Source organism: Vanessa tameamea, chromosome 2, assembly GCF_037043105.1.
Source record: "Vanessa tameamea isolate UH-Manoa-2023 chromosome 2, ilVanTame1 primary haplotype, whole genome shotgun sequence".
NCBI lineage: Eukaryota > Metazoa > Arthropoda > Insecta > Lepidoptera > Nymphalidae > Vanessa > Vanessa tameamea.
Window position 1 is genome coordinate 7,777,026 of NC_087310.1, and position 24,354 is coordinate 7,801,379.

Sequence of the window (24,354 nt, forward strand, 5' to 3'; positions counted from 1 at the left end):
TCAATAAATCATAGGCGCTCATTTGAATACGTATGGCGGGATTATCGAAATAAAAGTTCGCTACTGCGATGAACATCTTTTCCCCAACATCTACGTCTGTATATATCATATTAAAATTAGCATATTTTTTGCGTTTTGATCAAAAACATCTCGACTTTTTATAGAAAAGCTTAAAACTTATGTTTTCGTTTGAATTATCGGTTGAGTGAATAAGTATGTATTTTTAATTTATGTTAGTTGTATGGTTAGTTAGGTACTGGATAACAATTCATTTTATAATAAATAAATAAAATAACATAGATTTAATGTGTTTGTATAAATTTCAGATATAATTCAATTTTCTTATAAAAAACGAAATTAAATTCTTAACGTTTATCTCCTTTTCTCTGTGAAAAAGAGTTGATAGTTGTCGCATTCACCGGTATTCCCATAGAAATGCGACCCCGATCAAATTATGCTCGCTCTTTAAAAGAGGTTGTTAACAGCATCCTTTGTGTAATGGCACAAAAATGAGCAAACGCCGTGTCACATTATTTCTGTAAAGAATACATAATATTAACTTCACACTCTATGCTACTTAAGTATTCTTTTATAAAAAAACATATTATATTGTACAAACATAGATTTTAATTCATGAAATTGTAAAATACATATGACGTTAGGTAGATACGCTTAATTATATCAGGCCTTGGAGTTTTACGACAGATCTGAGTAAGAAACATCAGCATAAAAGAACGCCAACGCTTTATTATCATGACATTTGATTTTATATTAGAATACGTTATCACTATTCCTCATTTAAATAAAAAGAGCTTATCACATTTTATTTCGGTATAATTTACCTACATTGATTGATTAAATTATAATATGTATTACTGCAATTGCTCTGCAATCGGGCGCTTGAGAGGTTTTGGCTTATCATCCTTGTCAATGTTTACGGGAGTGCACAAACACAAATAATGACAATAGACGGATGTGGCTGGAAGCGGCTCACATTGACAAGGACGCCCAGGACTTGTCTGAGCGCATTGTCGGCACGCGTCCCACGCGCCCACTGCGACGTGCGCTGCTATTTCTCATTCATACATTCAAAATTATAACGAATGCTCCAACTCGCCCGCACCCATCCGTGAGCGCAGTGTCGCCGCTCGCGTTTGTATGCTAATCCGATATATAGTTCAGTGCCATAGCATCGTCAGTTTCGGTACGCTGTATTTGTTGTCTAAATCGCTCATAATATTTGAATTGAATGCACGATAGATGTAGAAATTAACTAGTTTGGTTTGTATATTATGTTACTTCCAATTCGTAGGCGTAGACATGTTTCGTAAACGCATTGCGTGGAGCGCGAACGCAACTCGCCACCTATGTATGTATAGTCAGGACGAGAGACCACGGAAATTATAGGCGTATTGAGTGAAATCGTTGGCTATAACCATTAATAGTTGTCGGCGTCTCTCTAATGCTAACACTAAGATTAGCATAGAAACGCGCTAGGATGGCTCCGGGAGGGCCTCGACCTCGCGACCCTGTCACTGTCCAAGCTAACAAGTAACGGTATAACATTTTACTTTATTTGTTATATATGCAACTAAACAACCTCCGTATTTAATTACCATTATTTCATAAAAAGCTTTATTTATTTATATTTGGTACGTTTTGATTCGTTACACAATTAGGTATACTTGACATGATTGTAATCAGCAGACAGCGCCAACTCCCTTTATAAGAATCACTTGTTTTAATGTAGTGCCTTGGCTACTCTGAATATCAATTATAACAAACAAAAAAACTAAACATATGATTTATTTTAATATGAACATTTTATGTTCTAATGTTTTTGCATGTTACGATGATACGAGCAAAATCCTTGGTAACTCTACATGGTAGCGGTTGCTTAGCAAAAACTCGAGAAAGGAACCGTGTGACCCATTTAGGAGTAAAACCGGTTTCCTCTTGAAGATATATCTGCATTGTTAATGCCACAACAGTTAATACTATTCATTTCCCCAGTATACATCCGACCCTCTTATAAAAATAATGCATGAAAAGACAGAAACATCGTTATGTCCCTGACAGACTTCGCTATCGCCCATCGTATAGCGAAATATGAAAACGGGGCTTGACCATTCTTCTTGACCAGTCTTTATCTACGCACGTATCCTATTCAAATGACGACAAGTTAAATTACAATTAATGCCGTTATAGTATCCGTTGCGAATTGTTACCTACAGCTGTGGCTTAAAATATTACAACCACATGCCTAGCTATGTATATGACGACGACATGCGGCTTAAAGCGATCTGATAACTTATTAGCTATTTGTTATAGACGATGTATGCAATCAGACGTTTAACATTTAATGGCTGAGACAAATGGCGAAATCGTTTTCAATTAAAGTTTTTGATAATGTATTAGTTCCGTGAGAAAAGTAGCAATAAACCTACATTTGGTAGAATGATATATTCAAATAGAATGGAGTAACGTTTCTCACATCCGCTGCATGCGCCTTCTTCATCTCGCTTTAATGCTCCGATAGATTTTAATCTATTCGTCAAACGATGTATAAACTGTCGTCGCCTCTGATTTTAATCGTGATAGCGAACCCAAGTTTTATTGCCTATCTCATGATTCCATAGAATAAGAAATAATTATTTATTTCAGATTTTATCTATCTCCGATAACAGACTTGGTATATGCTTTAACTAATGTTAGCTTTAATTAAGTATTCAGACATTTAACCTATAACGCTCACGAGTAGGTAGTACCTAGTATTTAAGTCTTTAATATAAATGTATAAGACAACTATCAACAAGTAATGCTGTTTATAAATTATTAAAAAAAAAATTTTTATTGCCTTGCGTCAGTATCCATTAACCTCAATTTATTTGAATAAGAAAAAAACAATTTATAAACGTAAACTTTTATACTTATTAACTTAATATAAGTTATGAAGAAGTTTGATAATTTCTTGATCCGTGGTATCATTTCAACAAGGGTAGCTTACCCTCTAAGCTTTGCTTTATGGATGTCTCGTCATGTGTGAAAGGGTGTTAAGTAAACATTGCAAATAATTATAGAACCGATTGCATACGAGTGATATACGAGTAGGTACATTTGAAATGTGTATTAATTCAAATTTATATCTGCATGCGAAACCTGGCTCGGATTCTAAGAATGGAGTTCGTTTTTATCACTATTACTGACAGTGTTATGCTAATTCGAGGCAGCATGACACCAATATCAGATTATAGATGCTTGAGAAAGTAAATTTGATATATTTAACGTATTTTTAGACATCTGTTTATACTTTGAATGACTAATTTAATAAATTATATGTTCAAATTTTATAACAGGAATAAATCTGGTAATGTTATTTACTTTCCTACAAGCAAAATGCAATTATAATATAAAGTTGTAAAAGAGAAAGTCACTATAATATTAATTCTTAATATCTGCCATTGAATCAACAAGTGTCAACCAATATAAGTATGTTGTGTAATAAGTTTATATTTTTCTATTTCACAAGCTATTTCATCTGAGATTTCTAAACAGCTCAGCTGTTAGTATAACGTACTTTTCATCGTAGCGCTTTGGGCACATACAAAGAATGTCGACAAGTAAACAAGTCATTGTGCTCAGAACACATGAATAACGATATCTGCTCAACCTCGCCTCCGGCACACCGTGCTCGGATTAGTGCAAACTCAATTTGCATGCCGTCTAAAATTTTACTGGCATAAATTTCAATGTCATAACAAACCGTTAAATTATTTGTGCTAGCCGAAATATACAAGGAGCGAATATAAATATTCTCAGTGATATTGTTTACTTACGATGTCCTTACAACATTATTGGACAATACAAAGATAATGTAGCATGGAACTTAAATCTTATCTGTTTTAAAATTTCGCATCTTATGCGATATTTTGAAAATTGCATTTATAAATCGAGTTGAAAAAATAATACGAGTGTCGCAATCGGACGCGGACGCAGCTCGAAGCTCACGGGAGGTCGCGCATCCCGGCCAATTCGGACGCATGAAATAGTGCCATGAGAGGCTCTTATCTAAAATAAACATCTGAGCGCCAATGAAACATGTCTTCAATTATCATAAATCGGCGCGCACTGACACCGGCCGACGAAAGCCGCGCCCCGCGCCACTTGCGGAGGTGGCTGTGTTCACTACATTCGAACAAATCAAACGAATTTAATGTTGCTGTCTCCGAGGTACATATAAATAGCCATAACGAATATCTTCTAATGATAATTAAATCTTAAAATTTATAATTACGAACTACTGGTTAAAGTATACCTTTCCATGTCTTCCTATTATAAAACTAAACAGATAAGCAATATTTATCATAACTATAAAGTTTAGATGATTGTCTTGTTGTGTCAAGATTGTTACTTATTCTTTTTTAAAACAGATAAAACTCAATCGAGATAATTAATTGCTTAATTTGAAATTTAAATTAAGAACGTTGCGACAACGCGATAAGTGTCACGAAACTTCTTAGTAGGAGTGCACTGATTAATATATACAACTCATTGTCAGTCCGCATCATAGACATATACTAAAAGTATTTTTTACTTACAGTAAGAGTTGAGATGACCTGGATCAAGAATGTGGATACCCGACAATCGCGAGTTCAAATCCGTTCAACTACTAATGAGTTAACGTGCTTAATCTTGTGTTTATAATTCATCTCGTCCATTGCGGTAAAGGGCAATATCGCGAGGAAATCTAAATATGTCGAATTAAATTCTATAAAAAACTTGGTAAACACTAATTTGTTCCGGATAAATAAGCTCGTAATCTTCTCCTTGAGCACATTTTTGTATAAGCAGTGGGACATTACCGGGACATTACTCGTTGAACACATCGATAACTTTTCAAAAAAATACCAAATTATGAAGAAATCGTTGATAGGTCATATCAATTTTTATTTATTTTATTTATTTATTGAACTAGTAACACCATCAACTTATCACTAGAGACATTTTAAGTGATACGTCTTTAAATGTGTAAACAAATTAACATTATCAATCTACATATTTGTAACAAATATATTGGTTTTAAGCTCCACATAAACGTAATGTATTTTGTTTACTTCACCCTGTAACAATAAAATGTTGACTTAATGTTAAGACAATACATCTCATAGTTTAAATCATACCACAGTGTTTTAGGAATGATCTCCAATTTAATTATCTCAAAAATCCAGAAGAATTCTTAATTGTTATTCCGTAGAGGTAGACATAGAGTCTGCCCCTAAGGTGTTTTGTTTACTTTCACACATCTATGTCTGATGGCGTATTACTTTGCCTTAATCTTACAGAAATGGAAACTGTATTCAATTATCAAATAAATATAATGCTTTTAATATCTTAAAGCTCGAGATTCCCGATTTTTTAACAAAGGCTACTTGCGGTAGCTTTTCAGTATATTTGCACTAATGTCATGTATATTCACCACAGAATTTTGAATTTGATATCCAAATGCGATAAATTGAAATAATGATGCTATGTTGAATAAGCACCTGAAATATTTGTTAATACAAATCAGTTGGATTAGATTTCTGTACCAGGTTTTCGTATGCAGATTTAAAACGAAGTTCATAAAATATTTGTTTGCTCATAAGGATGTACTAAATAGAGGATGAGTGGCGATATTTTTTAGATTAGGATACCTTAACAACGTGGCTATAAAAAAGCTTTAAAAATATTTATTAATTAGATTTTTTTAGATTGAGTTTTTTCTTGGAACATAAATGCCTATTTATATATTTTTTCAAGAAGCAAATACATTTTATTTGTTGAATGTCCCACTAAAAACAAAACAAACAAATAAAGACAAGTTATTTAAAAAAAAAAAAAACATTATTATGTTAAAAACTTTAAAGTATATAATAATAGTAATTTGTAGGTCATTTTCAGTGCGACGAAAACGACCATGTGGGCCATATAAGGGTTAATATCTCCATTATTTGAATGTAATGAACGAATGATTAGGGTTTATACACGGAGAAGCAACAGTCTTACTCTCATCGAGATAATGTTTTACAGTAGGTACCAACTACGCCTAGGTTTATTATAATGTCTTGTCATTTTATAATTGTTTTCTACCTCTAATTAATGATCTGACAATGTATCAGACAATGTATCTGCGACATTTTTTTTTTTTTTTTGATTAAACGAAAAACTGTAAAGGCATAAGGGATATAACATCATAGCTCCCAAGGTTGGTGGCACGTTGGCTATATAAGGAATGGTTAATATTTCTTAAAGCGTCAATGTCTATAGGTGGCGGTGACCATTCACCTTCAGGTGGAACAACAAATCGTCCACTTATAAAAAAAGAATGGAAACACAATATATGAATTTTGTGTCAAATTTTGTAAAAAAGTAAAGCAATGAGAGCAAAACTGACGTGTTGTGTTTATGGAAAAATAAGAAACGTGTAACAAAAAACGATTTTGTTTAAAGTAGCAATGGTATTCCTTATTAAAGACATTCAATGCTAAACTACTAGGGGTGCGTGGTGCTACCATGGAAAAATAAATCTATAATATACACCGACGTACTTATCGTTATGTTAATAATATTTATATTTTTAAACTGACTCACGTCGCAAAGACGCATTTAAGTTAACGAATTTATGAAAGAGGTCAACTTTATAAAACGTCCACCCAAAACAACAGAAAAAACACCAAGTGATTTCGGGATAAACAGTTTGTGGACCTTTGTTCTAAACCGATAAACATGTTGCTTTTTAAATGTTTTGCTATTTGTTCATTTGAGAGGTATTATGTTGCAATATATATACCAAGTGGCCAAAATTAGGCCATTAATCGATGGAAGCTACCTCATTTGACTTAGGTTATTTCGCGAAGAATATATATAGATATTTCGATACTAATTTTGACAAGGTATTGGGTAAGTATCTACCTTCATTGTCATTTAGGGAAATCTTATAAATACTTTAATAAAAAAAAGTTATTACTTAAACTTAAAATAAAAGTTTTATTATTTAATTATAAAAAAAAACAAACGTTTAAAAAAATGTATTAGGTTAAAGTAAATTAAAAAGTTTTGATTATAATTTTGTAGGGTGTTGCTCTTCGATATGAGTATACCTATATAGTATACCTATTTAAAGTAGATTAATAGTACTTATATTTGATCTTAAGCAAACTCATTGGTAAGTTTTTGCTTGAATTTGAAATACCTATGTTTAAAGAAATAAAAATAATTATAATAACAATTAAATTAATTAATTTCTAGTTGTTAAAAGGTAACCTTAAATATGGGTGAATTTTTACAATTGAAACGACCCGACCCTTTAAGATGAAATTTTGATCCAGTTTATTAATTTTAATCTGTTTTAAGATGTAGATTCCTGAATATATAGTTTTGTAAAATTACAATTCAAAAGTGCTTGTAAAATTTTAGCTCAGATCAGAAAGGTAAGAAATACATATAAAATTTCAGATGAATCGAATGTAATTAGATAAGTCCTATATAGGAGAGCGGTTTTTTTATATTAATAATATATGTGTTTAAATAAATAATCTCTATTTTTGTAATATGTGCTACAGATAATTTATTTTAATGTGAAATAAATTTCAATTTGAATAAAAATATGAATAGCTATCGTATAGGTATACATCTTAAAATTACTTGTTTGTTGGTATATAGTTGGTAGTAGCACATAGAGCAAAATGATAGTGTAGCGATATTGCGCGCGCACAACGAGGTCGGCCGTAGAAATAGTGGCGCGCGCGCATTATCGCCAATCACGCCTGTCTCCCCTCCGCAGGGCCGGCGGAGCACTGAAGGCGGCCAATGGCGCGCACGGGGCGGAGCTGGGCGAGCTCTCGGGCCTGCTTCACGCGGGCCTCGTGAAGCGCGAGCCCGAGGATCTCAGCCGCAAGGTGGTCGACGAGCCCGAGCCGCACGCGCTCAAGCCGCCGCGACACAAGGTGCGTCACACGTTCGCACGCCGCCGCCGCGCGCGCACGCACTCACACACTTTCCTTACCGGTTATTCATGTATAATTTATCGCAGTAGCGTACGATGTGCCGAGCATCTCGCTCGAGTCAAAATAACCGCGCCCGCCCGCGCCCTAAAACGGCCGGCCAGCGCTGCCCGCCCTGTGCATGTAGTTTTAGGTGAACCATCGGACCACATAAACAGATCGGGATTTAATATACCTCTATCGTGACTGTGTTTTAAACGAACAAACCTAGTGTACGTGAAGCAGTGACTGTGTTGACGCGGTATGTACGCGTCGACTTTACGGAGCGGACAATTGTCGTGGGAGAACGCGTGTAACAGACGCGTGTGTCCGCAGGTGGCGGTCGGCGAGCCTGGCGAAGCAGCATCGCCGTCTCCGGTACCGTCACGGGCCTCTTCAGCTGGCTCGCTTTTGCCTGACGCGGCAATGTATGCAGCGCAAATGTTTGCGCCTCCAGGCACGCCCAGTCCGACACCTTATGGGGACCAGTATCCACGGCAAACAGCATCTTTTGCTGGCGAGCCCTACTATCGAGAGTACTTTGTCGGCGATGGCTACCAACAAAGGGCTGCACCACCCTACAGTGACACTGAGTCGGCATCAGCATCGGCTTTCGGTGACCGATACTCAGCACCTCGGTACCATAGCAAGAGCGTGATCGCTGCCGCAGGCCTTACTGTGGATCTGCCATCACCGGACAGCGGCATCGGTGCAGATGCTGTCACACCTCGTGACCACACTACTGTCCAGCAGGTCGGTTCTACGAGAGACAAGGGCGCGGGCTGGCGGGCTTCTCACTCGATACTTACGCACAATTTACACTACACACTTGCTTTAAAGTATCTAATTTCACATTTGATTTATTCAGCCCTATTAGAACACCTCATTCATTACATGTATGTGAAAATATTCATTTCATATAAGAAATAAATAGGGACTTGTTATGAACATTGTTTTGTAGATTATTATACAATGTTTTATGAACTATCAATAACATAAATCTAGGCTTCTGAACATGTATACCAACAGAGAACCTAAATCAGTTCGGGACTCATGTTTGATTTGCTTTTAAATTAAGCCAATACTATCACAGAAGCCCTCCCGCGCTCTTTATCTTTTAATTATCTAAATATGTTTTGTCTGTACTACTTCTGACTAGGGATGTGTATAATTTATTACAGAGTTATAAGATAGTTTTACTATATTATTCATAACGTATTAATAATAAAATTAAATGCAATGTACACTCATACTTTCAGTATTAGATATGGATTAAACCAAAAATAAATATTAAGTAACGTTAAAACCTATATTTCAAAAATGTACGTAAATAAAACTGATTTAAATTAAATAATTAGGGGTAACTAATAACAAGCAATTAAACTAGGCTATTTAAAACTTAAACAGCATTTATATCCCTAATTAGATTCGGTAAATTGCATTAATGTATGAAGTTCATAAAACTAATCTGCTAATGTGTACTAGGTCTCTATAACGATTATTTAGTAAAGTGTTTTAAAAGGAGATTGTACAATAATAAATGAACTTATCTTTATTAATTGCTATTACTTGGAAACAGCGGTCGTGACGCAACGTCAGACGACATGACTAGGAACAGCTTGTGTTTTGTCTTAAAATTTATAAGTTAGAATAATTCAAATAACAAATTGACATGACTCCTACTGTATAATCAGTCTCAGAACTAAGTGCGTTTGAAGGACTTGTCATTCCTAGGTGTGGCGCTCACGAGCTGGCCACTGTGTCAATCTAATTATTTTATCTGTATTGTACTGCACACAAACATAGAAAATATCTAAGAGAACTGTGTAATTGGATAGCAACGGTCTTGTTAGAATATACCTATTATTATTATAAATCTAATCAAAACGTCTGTAAACTTTAAATTAAGCGTCTTTTATTAAATCTGCTAAAACAATTTACATATATTAAAGGCAATTTATGGTTTTATTTATGTTGTATAAAACTATAAAATTCTTATGACAACACTTTAGCAGGTATCACATTCATCAAAATAACAGTTCTAATCCATACTAATATTATAAATGCGAAAGTAACTCTGTCTGTCTGTCTGTCTCGCTTTCATGTCAAAACTACTGGACCGATTTAAATGAAATTTGGTACACAAATAGTCTAGAGCCTGAGAAAGGACATAGGCTACTGTTTATTTGGAAAAAAGTGCTGTAAAGGGTTGAAAAGGGGGATGAAAGGTTGTAAGTTGTTGAAAGTATTGTCATTTTTAGAACTAGAAGCATAAAACTTATATATTAGGCTGTACACTTATTAACTAACATATCATGACGAAACTCTACGAAATTCTACCCCTAAATGGGTGAAATAGGGGTTGAACGTTTGTATGGAAGTCCGTAATTTTTTAAGTTAGAAACTAGAAACTTTATTTTTGGGATACTGATTAAAAAGGAGTAAATACTTATTTAACTATTTCAGCATATTCTACCCCTACGGGGGTGAAATGAGGGTTAAAAGTTTGTATAGAAGTCCGTCATTTTTAAGATAGAAACATGAGACTTTATTTTTGGGATCCTGATCTAAAATGAGTAGATACGTATTTAAGCGTTTCTACCACTAAGGGGGTGAAATATTTTATGGAAGTCCGACATTTTTTAAATTAAAATCATTAAACTTTTTTTTGGTATACTGATTAGAAATGAGTAGATACGTATTTAAGCGTTTCTGGATATTATACGCCTAAGGGAAGAAATAGGGATTGACATTTCGGATACAGGTTAGTCTGGAAGTCCGTCATTTTGAATCTAGAAGCATGAAATTTTATTTTTGGGCTACCGATTAATAATGAGTTGATTCGCATTTAAGCGTTTCTGGATATTTTACGCCTAAGGAGAGAAATAGAGTTTGATATTTCGTATACAGGTTGCCTGGAAGTCCGTCATTTTGAAGTTAAAAGCATGAAATTTTATTTTCGGGCTACCGATTAAAAATTAGTTGATTCGCATTTAAGCGTTTTTGGATATTTTACGCCTAAGAAGATAAATTGGATTGACATTTCGTATATAGAATAGTCTGGAAGTCCGTCATTTTTGTAGTTAGAAGCAAGAAATTTTATTTTTGGGATACCGATTAAAAATGAGTTGATACGTATTTAAACGATTCTGGATATTTTACGCCTAAAGGGACAAAGTAGGGGTTGACATTTCGTATACAGGTTAGTCTGGAAGTCTGTCATTTTGAAGTTAGAAGCTCGAAATTTTATTTTTTACCGATTAATAAGCGTTTCTAGATATTCTACCCTAAGGGCTGAAATACTTTTACAGCTGAATTACAACTTTTAGCTGAATTACATTAACATAATATTTTAAGTTAATTTGTAAATATATTCATATTCTACGCGGGCAAAGCCGCGGGTAACAGCTAGTACCTACATAATATTTTTTCTTCAACTTCGTTTACATTTAATCGTGAAATAAATAAGGTTTTCTTATTTCGTTATAATTTTTATTTCTATTCAGAATAAATGAATTTATATATATACGTAGGATATGTACTAATATTTTCGTTTCATAATATATGCAGACATGAAACATTTGTGGGAAAATGTGCCAAATTTAAGTATCGCCAACAATTTTGGAAAAATTAACATTCAATAAAATCTAACAAGACGAAGTGATTTGAACTTTAATAGTTAATACACCAATTGCCAATTGCTAAATGAGTTTCGTTACGGCCGCAACGAGTTTTTGTACGAATAAATAAATAATAAAAGATAGGCAAAACAATAAAACACAACTGCGTATCAGTTCATTCATTAAGATCTGTAAAACAAACAACATACTTAGAACAACGAACATATTCACATATACCGAACATCACAGGTGATTGAGCATTCATTGTAATCGCAAAAGCGTAACGTTTTTGTGTTTATTTATTTTCTACATAATTAATTATACATACGAGAATTTATATTAAAGTTACGGACATAATACGTAATGATTAAAAATGTAACTTTGATCGTTTCGCTTCCTAAGTTTTTGCGGAACGTAGATATCTACATTAAAGAATACTGTAATATTTATGCTAAGTTCGAATACACGTGTAGCAGCGGTGACCTCGAACAATCAAAAGAACGACTTATTCTAAATGATCAACATTGATATGTATTAGTTAAGTAATTAAATTATTTTTACGTATATTTATTAGGGAAATACACCTCGAATAATGATCATTATAAAACAAAATCTTGTGAAATAATGATTGATTATTACTAAATTATCAAAATTCAGTACTTACATACCTCTTACAAATCATCTTAAAAATTAAATGAATAACAGTTTGTCGGTATTAAATCTAATATAAATAACGAAAATGGCTAAACTAAACTGTTTATTTGAATAATGATCGAATAATGAATGATCACCTATTTTAATAAAATCGTTTTTATTATAAATTCGTAACACAAGTTTTTATTATTTTCTTCAGTTAAGTAGCTTTAGCCCCAATCATATATATAGTTCTTTCCTTTTTTGTTATAATTATTATTTTCTAGAAGGTATTATATATTACAGTTTCTAACATCTACATCAAAGGCTTAATAGTTAAATATTGGCTTGGTAGTTGTTTGTTTGTTATATTTATGAGTACATATAAAATTGAAACTATTATTAATAGTACATATTTGATATTATAGAGTCCGATTGTCAGAGGCCTTAATAAGTAATTATTTTCATCATCACACAAATAATTTATCTGAAAACGAAAACAATCTGTCCAGTAGAGTTTTAATTGAATTTCAAATTATTGTCTGACGTTTTGGTTCTTCTTTTCTTCGAGTATCAACGAAGTTACCATTCAATTTTAATTTTATGTTAAATAATTTATAAGATATATATAGAAAACCAAAAGAATTTGTAATTTATAATTGCCTTTGGTATATGCGAATATGTTAAAGCTAATGTGTTAAATTTTATATGTTAATTAGTTCATCGACGCTAAAAATCCAAAATGAGCTCGTTCTTTTAAAGATGATTTTATCTATTTGTGTATTATATTGCCAATTTCAATAATATTATTTATGTAAATAAGTGAAAAAATGAATAGAGATAAGATTTATATGTTTGTATAAGTTTGTATATTTGACTTTTTTGTGGTCCATGCAGTCGTTCGAGTATACGGTAATCTGCCAGCAGCCCGGCGTGGGAGAAGACGGCCGTGGCACCCCCGCAGCGCACCACTCTCCCGCGCAACCGCCCCGCACGCGCCCCTGGCACGACTTCGGTCGGCAAAATGACGCTGACAAGATCCAAATCGCTAAGTTGTAAGTAATTTCTTTTAGTAATTATTGTTCTTATTAATGTGATTATCATATTATGTAATTCGACTAAAGGATACCAACCTGTCTAAATTAAGGATGGTCCGCTGTGATTATTAATAGTGGTAAAAATATTTTTCTCCTGCTGTTGTAGAGTTAACTCTAATGGCTAGTGTAAATTGTAAAAATGATTTTATTACCGTATAACCTAACCTAACGTACCTACATGCGTGCCGCTAGTGTGAATAGATGGAAACAACAAACATCCCGTGAAACTATATGGACCTACCACTTCGCACTTCTCGAATTTGTGATAAAACGGCCCTTTCTCGAATCACCTGTAACATTCTAATCTACTAACTAAAACAAATTTTTAAATGCATTCAAGTAGATATGGAGTTTTAATATACTATAAATTTCAATGATAATAATATGCGTACATTTTAGAGGTAAAGGCAGGATCATTGGACGCACATCTCGTAACTTGTTTGATTATGCGAGGTGCTAAGTTAAGCTTCGTGATTGTTGAATGCAACAGAAAGTGTGTGTTAATTGTCAATTTCCTATTTTTTCGTAGTTAATTGTCTTGTAACAAGATAATTTTGTTAAAGTGAAATGAGATTTAGAGACCCTGCAGTAGTTTGTTCGCTATTAACAGAAATCTGAATGAAAAAAATAACATTTGACGCAGGCTTAATTATTGAAAACTATTTACGACGTTCCGTATAGAGCTAGAAACGCTTTTCAAATTCCTTCTTCTGATTCATTTATATGTATACGTTTCACTTATTTACTTATATGACTTAATTAATTCTATAGGTACTTAGAAATCGTCATTCGCATCTATTAAATATAGTATAACTGCTTTATCAGTAGAAATTTTGTATAGATTAAACACTTTTTATCTGGATGCCTGATTTCCTTCAAAACAATATGATATAATATTAATTTTATCTGTATGACATTTTAATAACCACGTTACGCAAAGCTAATATAAAGTAGAAACTCCCGTAATATATAAGAAATATTACTAACTAGTGATTTACTCTACTACTGGAATCCAGTAATGAACCGTTTTGCACGCACCTTATTAGGTAACTATTGAATAATGAAAATTATTTTATTTCCACGCCGCCTCATGCTTGGAAGGCGTTATAAGAAATGTGAGTATCGTATTTAGACTAAATTACTTTAAGTTTACTTTACATTTATCGACAACATTGCTATTTATTGTTAGTGAAATATGTTATTAAGTGCCTTATATCTCCGCAGACTTTTGTATGCCATTTTTCGATTGTTTATTTTTGTTTTGTTTCGCTCCGGTAGTTGCAAATTACTAATACATTTTATGCATACCTATATCATATAATTAAATATAATTTTGTTATTATTAAATCTAATAGTTTTAGATAGTATATTAAGTATAATTGTTTTGCGACTTACGTAGTGAAAATTGTAGATGCCGCACCGTGAAAAAAAATATTAAATGTCGGATGCCACGGTTCTAGTTTATTGCATTAGGTTTAAACAAGTCAATATTTGTCGAATAAAACAAATCTTAAACAAATGAGTAAAATTTGAACTTCCAAAATCGTTATTCGAATAGCTTGTATGTTGCGGCGGAAACAGTCGTCAACATGATAAGTGCATTAGCATTATTATCTCGATAATTACTTGCTTGCATTTGGCCTAAAAATTCGATCGTTTCTACGTCTTTTTTATGGTCTCGGGTTATATTAACTCGTAGTCAATTACTGGTTCTCGACTTTGTTTTGACGCGTTAGAATTTCTTCTCAAATGTTTGAACTAATACTTATCGAGGATAGTATCCGACGAATGTTCACTTGTTTATTGGATGCCCCCGATAGCCACTTTATTTACATGTTCAACACAAGATTGAACAGTTTACAACTTGTAGCCTAATCAGCTAATGTATACATTTATGATTATCACTTCAGAGAGCTATATAACTGTAGTAATGGGAAATCTACATCACTTATACTGTTTTTCGTATCCTTAGTTCAAATGTTTACATTAAACATCGTCGTATATCTAAACTATAAATGCAGGTAATGTACATGTAGGTATCTAGTGGCCTTAATCTGTTAGGTAATTTGTATGTTTATCCATGACACATTCTAAGTGCAAAAGTTATACCTTGTAGAATTTAGTAGAATATCTGTTAACACGTAATTTTAACATTTGCTTCGGTTTTTATAGTGTTAATAAATAATTTTGTACTAAGTGGCCGTTTAGGAATACATTATAATTATGTTCCACCAAATAATAATAGTCTATACATAATACTATAATGTTAAAAAAAATATTTGTTTTTGGAAAATTCTTTAAAAAAGATAAATTGCCTTTGTCTTACAATGAAAGAGTTTTTCGGTTACCACTAGCTATAAGTATGCTTACAATTTTTTGTGTCGACTAGCATTTGTTTTAACTTTATATATTTCAGTAGTATTTAAAAATTATAAGACGTTCGTGGAACTCACGAGTAAAATATGTAAACAAAGAATGAGCCCTGACACGATACATACACGTAGCTGCTTTCGGCCGAGGAAACTGCTTGAAACAGAAATAAATAAACTTTCATACAAAATATGTATCTATTTGAATATCAATATCAGAAAAAATGTCGAAGTCGAGGAGTTCGCTATTTCATAATCGTTGTTAATTTCTAATAATTAATCTCGTCAAGGTTTAATAGTTAATAAATACGTAACATATAAAATATTTTTATCAACGTCGTTTTTTAACATTATATTAAATTACCTATGTTATTGCAGCAAAATTCCTAAATAACTGATACGATGTTTAATTCATTGTTTGTGAATATATTATATATTGCTGTAAATAATGTACCGCGGAAAACACTGGTATGAGTCATTAAATAGAACGTTGATAGCAAATAATAGTACAGTGTCAAGTGTGACGATGGACGATGAGTGTCGGGCGTCGCGCCGGTCGCAGTCGGCTGCCTATTCCCTGCTAATTATATAATAGCACCTGAACGTTAACACCGCAACCGCATATCGCATAACGTGATACATAGCTTTCTTAGAAATACTAATTTAAATATTACCAATTATCCTAACCATTGATATCCTTAAAAAATAATATATAAAGAAATTCGAAATAATTAAATATCTTTAATATTTATTTAATAAGTTTATGTATAGGATGGAAGGAGCGTTATAATACAAAATATCCAACACAAATATATTTTAGTTTTACGGTCTTCTGACTATACAGAACGCTTCATCAGTCTTGGCATTCGTCTCAGGCGCACAATGGTCCTTCAATTTACATCAGCGATTGATACGATGGACATGCACGCACTTTTCTCCGTATATAGCGACATAAAAATTTATTTTCTTTCAAATTACAATGTGGAGGCAAGACTACGCCTTTTTAAATTGATAAACTCATAGAAATTGCTAAGAACATTTTAATTTCGAAATTAGAATGGGAAACAATATCATTTTATTGATTTGTTTTCTAAAACTTTTCAATCTATATTTAACAAATTGCTTTTTAAAAGTAAGCGTAGTTACAAAAAAATGTAAAGTTATAATAGGTTCATTAAATGTTATTAAAATAAGTAAAATAGACAAGACAAAGTAGATACTTTAAATAATTTATGACAATAGCCGACTATTAACATATACTCCCTTAACAAGGTGTTTGTAACACAAAGCGTCGTGGTCAGTAATAGTATTGTAAGTATAAAAGGGTCAGATTTATGCGCATCTAATTTGGCGGTGCAGCGCAGGCTCCGCGGGACGTCGCTCGTTGCCAGCGAACTCTTATCGCGGCATGCGTTTTTATTGCAAGCACTTTGTTGTCGCTACGATCCGAAGCTTTTTGTGCACTCATCAATTTCCGCGCCTCACCGATTGATTTATTCATGAAAGGCCTTCGTCTTCACGCAGGAAGTGACTTTTTTCGGATGCTGCGCTGCTGAAATTTGTAATGAAGCTCATTCGAAAACAATGCGTAGTTTATTATTGAGTACGATCCGATCGTATATTCCCAGGTGATAAAATATCTGCTTGTTTCTTGCCAGTATATAATTTTTTTTTTCTGTAAGAAATACATTTTATGTAATGAACTAAAATCATATGTCTCTTGATACTCAACTTATCTTGAGGTTATCTATTGTTATTAACAATACGTTTTTAAATGTGTATAATTAATTAGTCCATTTTTTTAGTACCTACATATCACGCAAAAGCAACAAATAACCAGCAAGGATAATCTATCGAATTTGGAAGCTTCAATATAAAGCTTGCCATAAAATGAAGGATAGCGATAATGTCCCTGTCTTTAAAATAACTTTATAGAATACTTTTTCGAAAAATTTAACCATTTCGTAAGATTCTGCTATACTGTTAGCATCTAACTTTGGTAGATATAATTGTGCACTATCTAACAAAGCATATCAGAATTGTTGAAATGACAATACCAAGTCACGTCACAAATGGAAATTACTTTTGAAATAACTCGGAGAGAATCAGATAGGCGAGAACCGCTGCGGCCGATCCGTCAATGTCGGTTGCGTTTGCATTACACGGCCTTTATCTGCTGTGCTCACTTTAAATCGCTAACATCAGCAGGACTGTTTACCAAATTGTTTTCAATAAGCTTAAAGTAATGGTCCGACCGCAAGTCGACTATTGAACCGACCCTAACTCGCTCTTTACGTTTTACGTAGAGATTTATTGGTGGATTAAATATTCTGTTACAATTTATAGCTTTTTATCGAGTTATATAAGTAAACGACTCAAAGTAAAGGCGTGGTACAATGGAGTGCTTTGATAATGACGTTTGCTATTTCCTGGTCTGGCTGAATAGTGAGGGTGCGTGAATTTGTCCGGCGTGGGCAGAGATCGGCGGCGACAAGGCAGAGAGGCGCGTGGAGTCGTGTCGCGATGTCGCAAGACTCACGAGCGTCGCCGTTAACGAGCCGCAGCACGCGATGCATGCAGTTAAATTAGCGGGGTTTTCCTTCCGTTGATCCCACGCGCAGGAAATCGCGAGAAAACGCAGTTTTTCATTGCGCACAACGAACTGGATCTCCACGCCTTTATGTAACGACGCTAGTGACAAGCTCTACCGGCTGTGCAATTAAGATTTCCACTTTTTGCGTACTGTTATTACTTTACTTCATGGAAACTTTATTGTCGAGAGCATGTATCTGTAGATAACATCAAAGAAGAAATCGCATATTTTCCGAAATGTTTAAAAAGCAAGATTACCGTGCAGTTTATACGTCTCTACCAAATTCTTGCTGCAATGACTTTCTTATTCCACTGTTAGAAATCTGATATGACTACTAAAGCTAAAAATAAAATTGCATTTTCTTTTTGTTACGTACTCTGTAACTGAGTATGATGTACATGATTTTTAGTAATGTTTGACATGTTCTGACAGGTTTTCTCCGTACGGGTTCAAGTATCACCTGGAGACGGCGAGTAGCAGTTCGCAACGCCGTGAAGATGACCGTATTACTTACATCAATAAGGGCCAGTTTTATGGCATCACATTGGAATATGTCCATGATCCAGACAAACCACTTAAGAACCAAACCGTTAAGGTAAGTAAACAACCGGATGCATTTGTAATATTTACGTCTATGTGATTAATGTAATTTAACTCGAAGATTTATATACATATAGTATGTAAGAATGTAAACATGCTTATTACCATAATCGTTATGTGGTATTTCATCTTAAAATTCGTGATTTATTAAGCAATGTGCATTAACTAAATGAATATCATATGAGTAGATACGCCTGAGGACTAGTGCAGTCCTCTGCTCCAAAGTAATTTCTCTTCAGAACATACATTTGTCAAATTTATTTAAAAGAATTTTCTTAATTTTTTTATATTCACTTACACTGATATATTATCATTAACTAGTAGCACGATTAATGCAGGTTTATAAAAACATCCAACGAAATTAAAAAATACAAGAGTTAGTGGATGTATAAAACCATATTATGGAAAAAATATTAATATGTAATTAACACAAGGGATTTGTAGATATTTGATTTAGCTCCAGCATGTAGCCAGTTAACGGTTAGTGACCGGATGTTTACTTCGCTCGGACCTTAGAAAGCTTAACCACGTACTTTAGAGGTATGAGCAATCGTAAAACACGCACACACGCATGTCGCATATGCATGTCTTGTAACGTCTCTATTTAATTTATGTTTAAAACACAGTACGAATAAAATAGCCAAGATTATTGTAAGTGCGGATTGTAATCAATATGTATATTATATGTGCGATGGAGGATACATTTTAGTACGAATAATTTTAGTGTAGTAACATGCTCTCAGCAAGTTGCTGACCGCAGAATCCTCGTGTCAATTTCATTTCACACGGTTCCCGGTTAAGGTTTCTTATTTACCTTCGTAACATTCACTTTCATCGTGTTTTTTTTTCTTACAATAATGTAGATTGGATAATAATATACTTTGTCGTAACTCCATAGCCAGTTAAATGGAATTCGATAACATAATTAAATTTAGCACTATCGTTTGATTGAATTCAAAGTAATATAAATGGAGGAAATAAAATAATGGAACGTCAAATTAATGACAAACTTTCACATCTTATAAATATACCTTAATTAGGAGAAGGATTTCGGTCTCATACCACTGTCTCGACTTCTAGCTTGAGGATGAATGTATTAACATTTTTTTATTCGTGCTGGTGATATTACGCGGTATTTTCTTTCTTGTTTTTTGTTGTAGTAACAGTACAGTGATACATAAATACAGTGTTGCTAGATATCAAATCTGAAATATATTCGGTTAAGATCTACGTTTTCTATATAAAAAATATATCGCCGGGTTATAAATATATGACAAGATTAAAAATGACCAAATTCTATTTAATTTACGTCTAAGTTGCAACAATAATGAAGCTTATGAGACCGGTTACAATAGTGAAGCGTAAATCTAGCGTGATGGGAAACTTATTACCGTCCGCTGAGAAAACAATTACTTTAAGACAACAAAAGATAAATTATAAAAGATTGTTGGTCACACATTATTTAAAAAAAAGTCGGAAATCCCCTTGCTTGATCACTTCCCGAGAAAATGACATAATAAATAAGTTTACGGTACAATTAAATTGCATTAATTTTATAGTTTGTTAATATATCTTGAAAAACCAGAAAGTCAAGCTTCGTCAATCAGGTTAATCCTGTTTCGATAATAACAAAAATAAATGTTATTGTTTAGAGATGGAAACTCCTAACTCACATCGATTTTATTTCATATTAAAAAATAAAAAAATAATTGACAACAGTAACTATCTAGTTCCTATTAGTCTATTAAAGTGACTAACATTTTCTTATTTACATTGCTCTGGTCTTACTCGCGGAGCTAACATGAAAACACGCCTTATCTCTTTTCAATGGGCTTAGATCGAAATAATCAGAAATACAATGCGACATACGTTTGAAGTTATTATTAAGGCAGTAAGTGGGCCGCGAGTCCGGCGCATTCAATACCACTCGGATAGATATAGAGCGCTTATCTCGCCGCAATCGAGTCCGCATTGTATAGCCGCGCCCGATAATTAAGACGACGCTTTTGACATTCGCCATATAGGAACACAATGACCGCCGCGGGAGCCCGGCCCGCTCCTCGGATACTATCGCTCTCTTTAAACAATAACCTTACTGTATTATGATAAAATAATTTAAATGCGGCAAACATCGTGTTTCCTTAACGAGCTGTTTTGCAATTTTCAATGAGAGGAGAAAAACATCAACACATTCCTATGTATATTAGGTACGAGTATGAGAAGGCTTTATTATAAACTATAAGGATTTAATCTGACATTTATGAATATATTACTAGCTATTAAAACAATCAAACGATCACATACTTAAAACAAGCGTTATTAAAAATAAAACAAAACTGTATTTGTATAATGAATTATGAGACTTAAAAATGTTATTTATTAAAAAAAAGTTGAATAATCTTCACCAGACATGTCTATACGACCAATTATGATCATTTGTTATACAGCGTAGCTGACAGTTTAAAATTCACACGCGATGCAAATATGTTTTGCGTGCCGTAAAGCGGTTGAGGATATGAGAAAATTTAGTAAAAAGAGAGATTTGGTGTGAGAGACGTGCGTGGCGCGACTGTAATTACGTGTGGTACCGCCTTGTTTCGGCAGAACTTTGCATCTCGCGATATCATCAGCCGATTTTCGTCCACTCACAACCTGTACTGGAAATTTTGCACCTAATTAAGCACCATCTTGGTGTACGTATGTAGATATGTACATACATGTAGGATGCTCTAAATTCGCGTAAAACGTTCGCACGCTATATCGACGTTATCAAATATTTGCATTTGAATCTTAAATGACAAATACATTATTAAGATGATCCTTTTGTGTAGCTGAAAGGATGTCCTGTTAAGGGCTATGAATGAAAAAGAACGTTCTACAAAACATCAATCACAAAATATTGTAGCAATTAATCATCTACATTGAGTTCAGATAATATTGAAGGGGTAGCAACGCATCTCGCACTGCTATTTCGTATTCTGTTAAGCTTATTCAAAATAAAATATCATAAACAAACACGGAGATTTTATTATTTGCATAAAAACAAGTTGTTTCTTAATTGTCGTCTAAAAATAGAATTGTAAAAGTTGGGTCTAAAATAACATACAGCTTATATTTTAATTTACACTACACACATATACTCATACACATGCCACACTATATGAAGAAATACGGTACATTTACATGCGAGTTATTGATGTAATTTAAATACGAATGTCATTTCATACCTTATAAATACCTATTGCTAGTTTACTTAAAAGTTAATATCCGTTGACTTAACAATTTTCCCGGATTCGATAAATATCTTGTTTTACATTGTAATGACAGATCATATGTAATATTAATTTTAAAACTACAAATACATTTATAAAAATAAATGTACCTATATCCACGTTGTAATTGTTATATTGTCAGGAACAAAGAAACTATTTCTTTGTAGACTTAATGTGTTAATCATTATACAATTCGCTTCTATTAAACCGTATCTTGAACGAATAAAGCGCACACTTATTCAGAACACTTTTTACTCTAGTTTTTATCGCCGTCCTGACATCACTGTTGTTCACTTTCGTAGCAACGGAAACTCGAGTAACGAGACATGTTGTATTATTTATTTTTTTTTGCAATATTTTACGATTTTAATGATTGCTCCGGTTAAACTTTTTAAGGTAATCGTTAATGATGCCTTTTACACTTAACATGTTACGCTTGATGAGGGATTATAACGGTCGGCATTCGTTCGGAGCGAGTAGACCCTACCGCCGCGTACTTTTCGACCGACATCGCGGACGCCGGCAAGTGAAGGGCTGTCATATGAGACAGATTGATTATTTCTCACAGGGTGCATTCACGTGGAAGGTTTTCGTATTCAGCTCCAAAAGAAGTTTTATAAGTATAAAGGATTTAAAAAAATCGAACATAAAAATTAGCATACGCTCCGCTGATAGTTGGAAGACGCCAATCATGTTCGCAATCAATCACACGTTGAGATGTCTCAATTTAGCTGCACCCTCGTCCGCACCGCATCGCACTGCGACGCACCGCTCTCTTGGGCTTGTCGCAGAAAAACACTAATGATTATAAATTGCGAAATTATACAACGGAAAGTCTTTGCTAACGGCGTTTCTTTATAAACATTAAATATGAATTCTTCATAATCCTTTTCAACCTTTTTTGTAATTATTTAGAATACTTTTTTACATCCCTTTATCTAATATGATCAGGTATATACTACTAGTATAGGAATCACTTAAATGTTTGTGATCACGGATTAAATTAATAAATGTTCCATAATTCTATAATTTATTACATAAAAGAATTAATATATATTAATCATATAACTAATTAACATACTAAATGTGACTTTAAAATTATTTCTATTGTTGCTTGTCATTTACATTTGCTTAGTATGAAATATATTATATAAGAAATTGCGGTCTCTACTCAACTCGCATCTGGTTAATGTACTTTTTGCCTTTTTCTTTTCGGAGTAATTTAAATTAAGATAATGTCGTTTTTTATTTATAAAACTTATCGTACCTAAAGTTTTGGGAAAAAGTCTTTTCAAAATTAACTTCCGTTTTTTCGTTGACAATTTTCAATGGTTCGTTTATATATATTTGTGGTGGGTTATGATATATGTAGATGCTTTAAGTTTATGTACATATATATATATGTACACGCCGCGCCGCTCGACGAAGCGTGAATTTTCCACGTTCGATTTCAGGTTCGTAACGCCATACGATAACTATAACGCTTTCGAAATATTACGTATTATTCGGTAACATCAACGCAACAGCTGAAACGAATTATGAAACTATAATCACTCCTGTAATATATATTTACATTAAAGATCACTCACGCGCTTCATATTTATCATTTGAAAATTAAAGTCATGCTCGTATTTAAATTAACTTTCACTTTGGTTTAATTTCATCAATGAGTGACAGCTAGCTGGACGCAAATGGCGTTACGTAATGCAATGTTCGTCATTGTTTCGATATTGAAACTGTCACAGTGCGCGCGTATTTAGCGTCAATCTTCGATAGCATCGGCGGCAGACAGCTAACTGTAATCAGCGACATTCGGCGATCTCGATGCTATTGTGCAACCCTAAGTAGATCTTATTCTAAGTTCATGGCGACGTGGTGGCTTTAATATGTATTAAAAATGTACGAAGAACTTTTAAAATACTTAGAAATAATATTATTTTTAAGTACAATTAATGTGGCCACTGCTATGTAATTGGTCTCCGCTGTAGGTGGAAGGTACGACTCTAAGCCGCATCTCGCTTCCACCGGGGCCCTGCACTTTACAATCTGACATTTCCTTTCGACATTAAAGCAGATTAGCGTTACAGCGTGACTTCGGATGTTAATCCGACGCTGGATGGATCGCAAGAATCACTCCATTTAATCGAGA

The 24,354-nt window shown here is 33.6% G+C and overlaps 1 protein-coding gene across 4 annotated transcripts in view; it reads left to right on the forward strand.

The window, feature by feature from the left end:
• Grh (grainy head) overlaps positions 1-24,354 on the forward strand; it is an 89,969-nt gene that overhangs the window by 49,221 nt on the left and 16,394 nt on the right. For 3 of the 4 annotated variants that reach the window (XM_026637878.2, XM_026637877.2, XM_026637880.2), the window contains 4 exons: positions 7,823-7,985; positions 8,358-8,774; positions 13,172-13,329; positions 18,766-18,928. In XM_026637878.2, coding sequence (XP_026493663.1) covers positions 7,823-7,985; positions 8,358-8,774; positions 13,172-13,329; positions 18,766-18,928 — 901 coding nt within the window. The remainder of the gene's footprint in view (positions 1-7,822; positions 7,986-8,357; positions 8,775-13,171; positions 13,330-18,765; positions 18,929-24,354) is intronic. The other variant, XM_026637879.2, reaches the window with a different exon arrangement.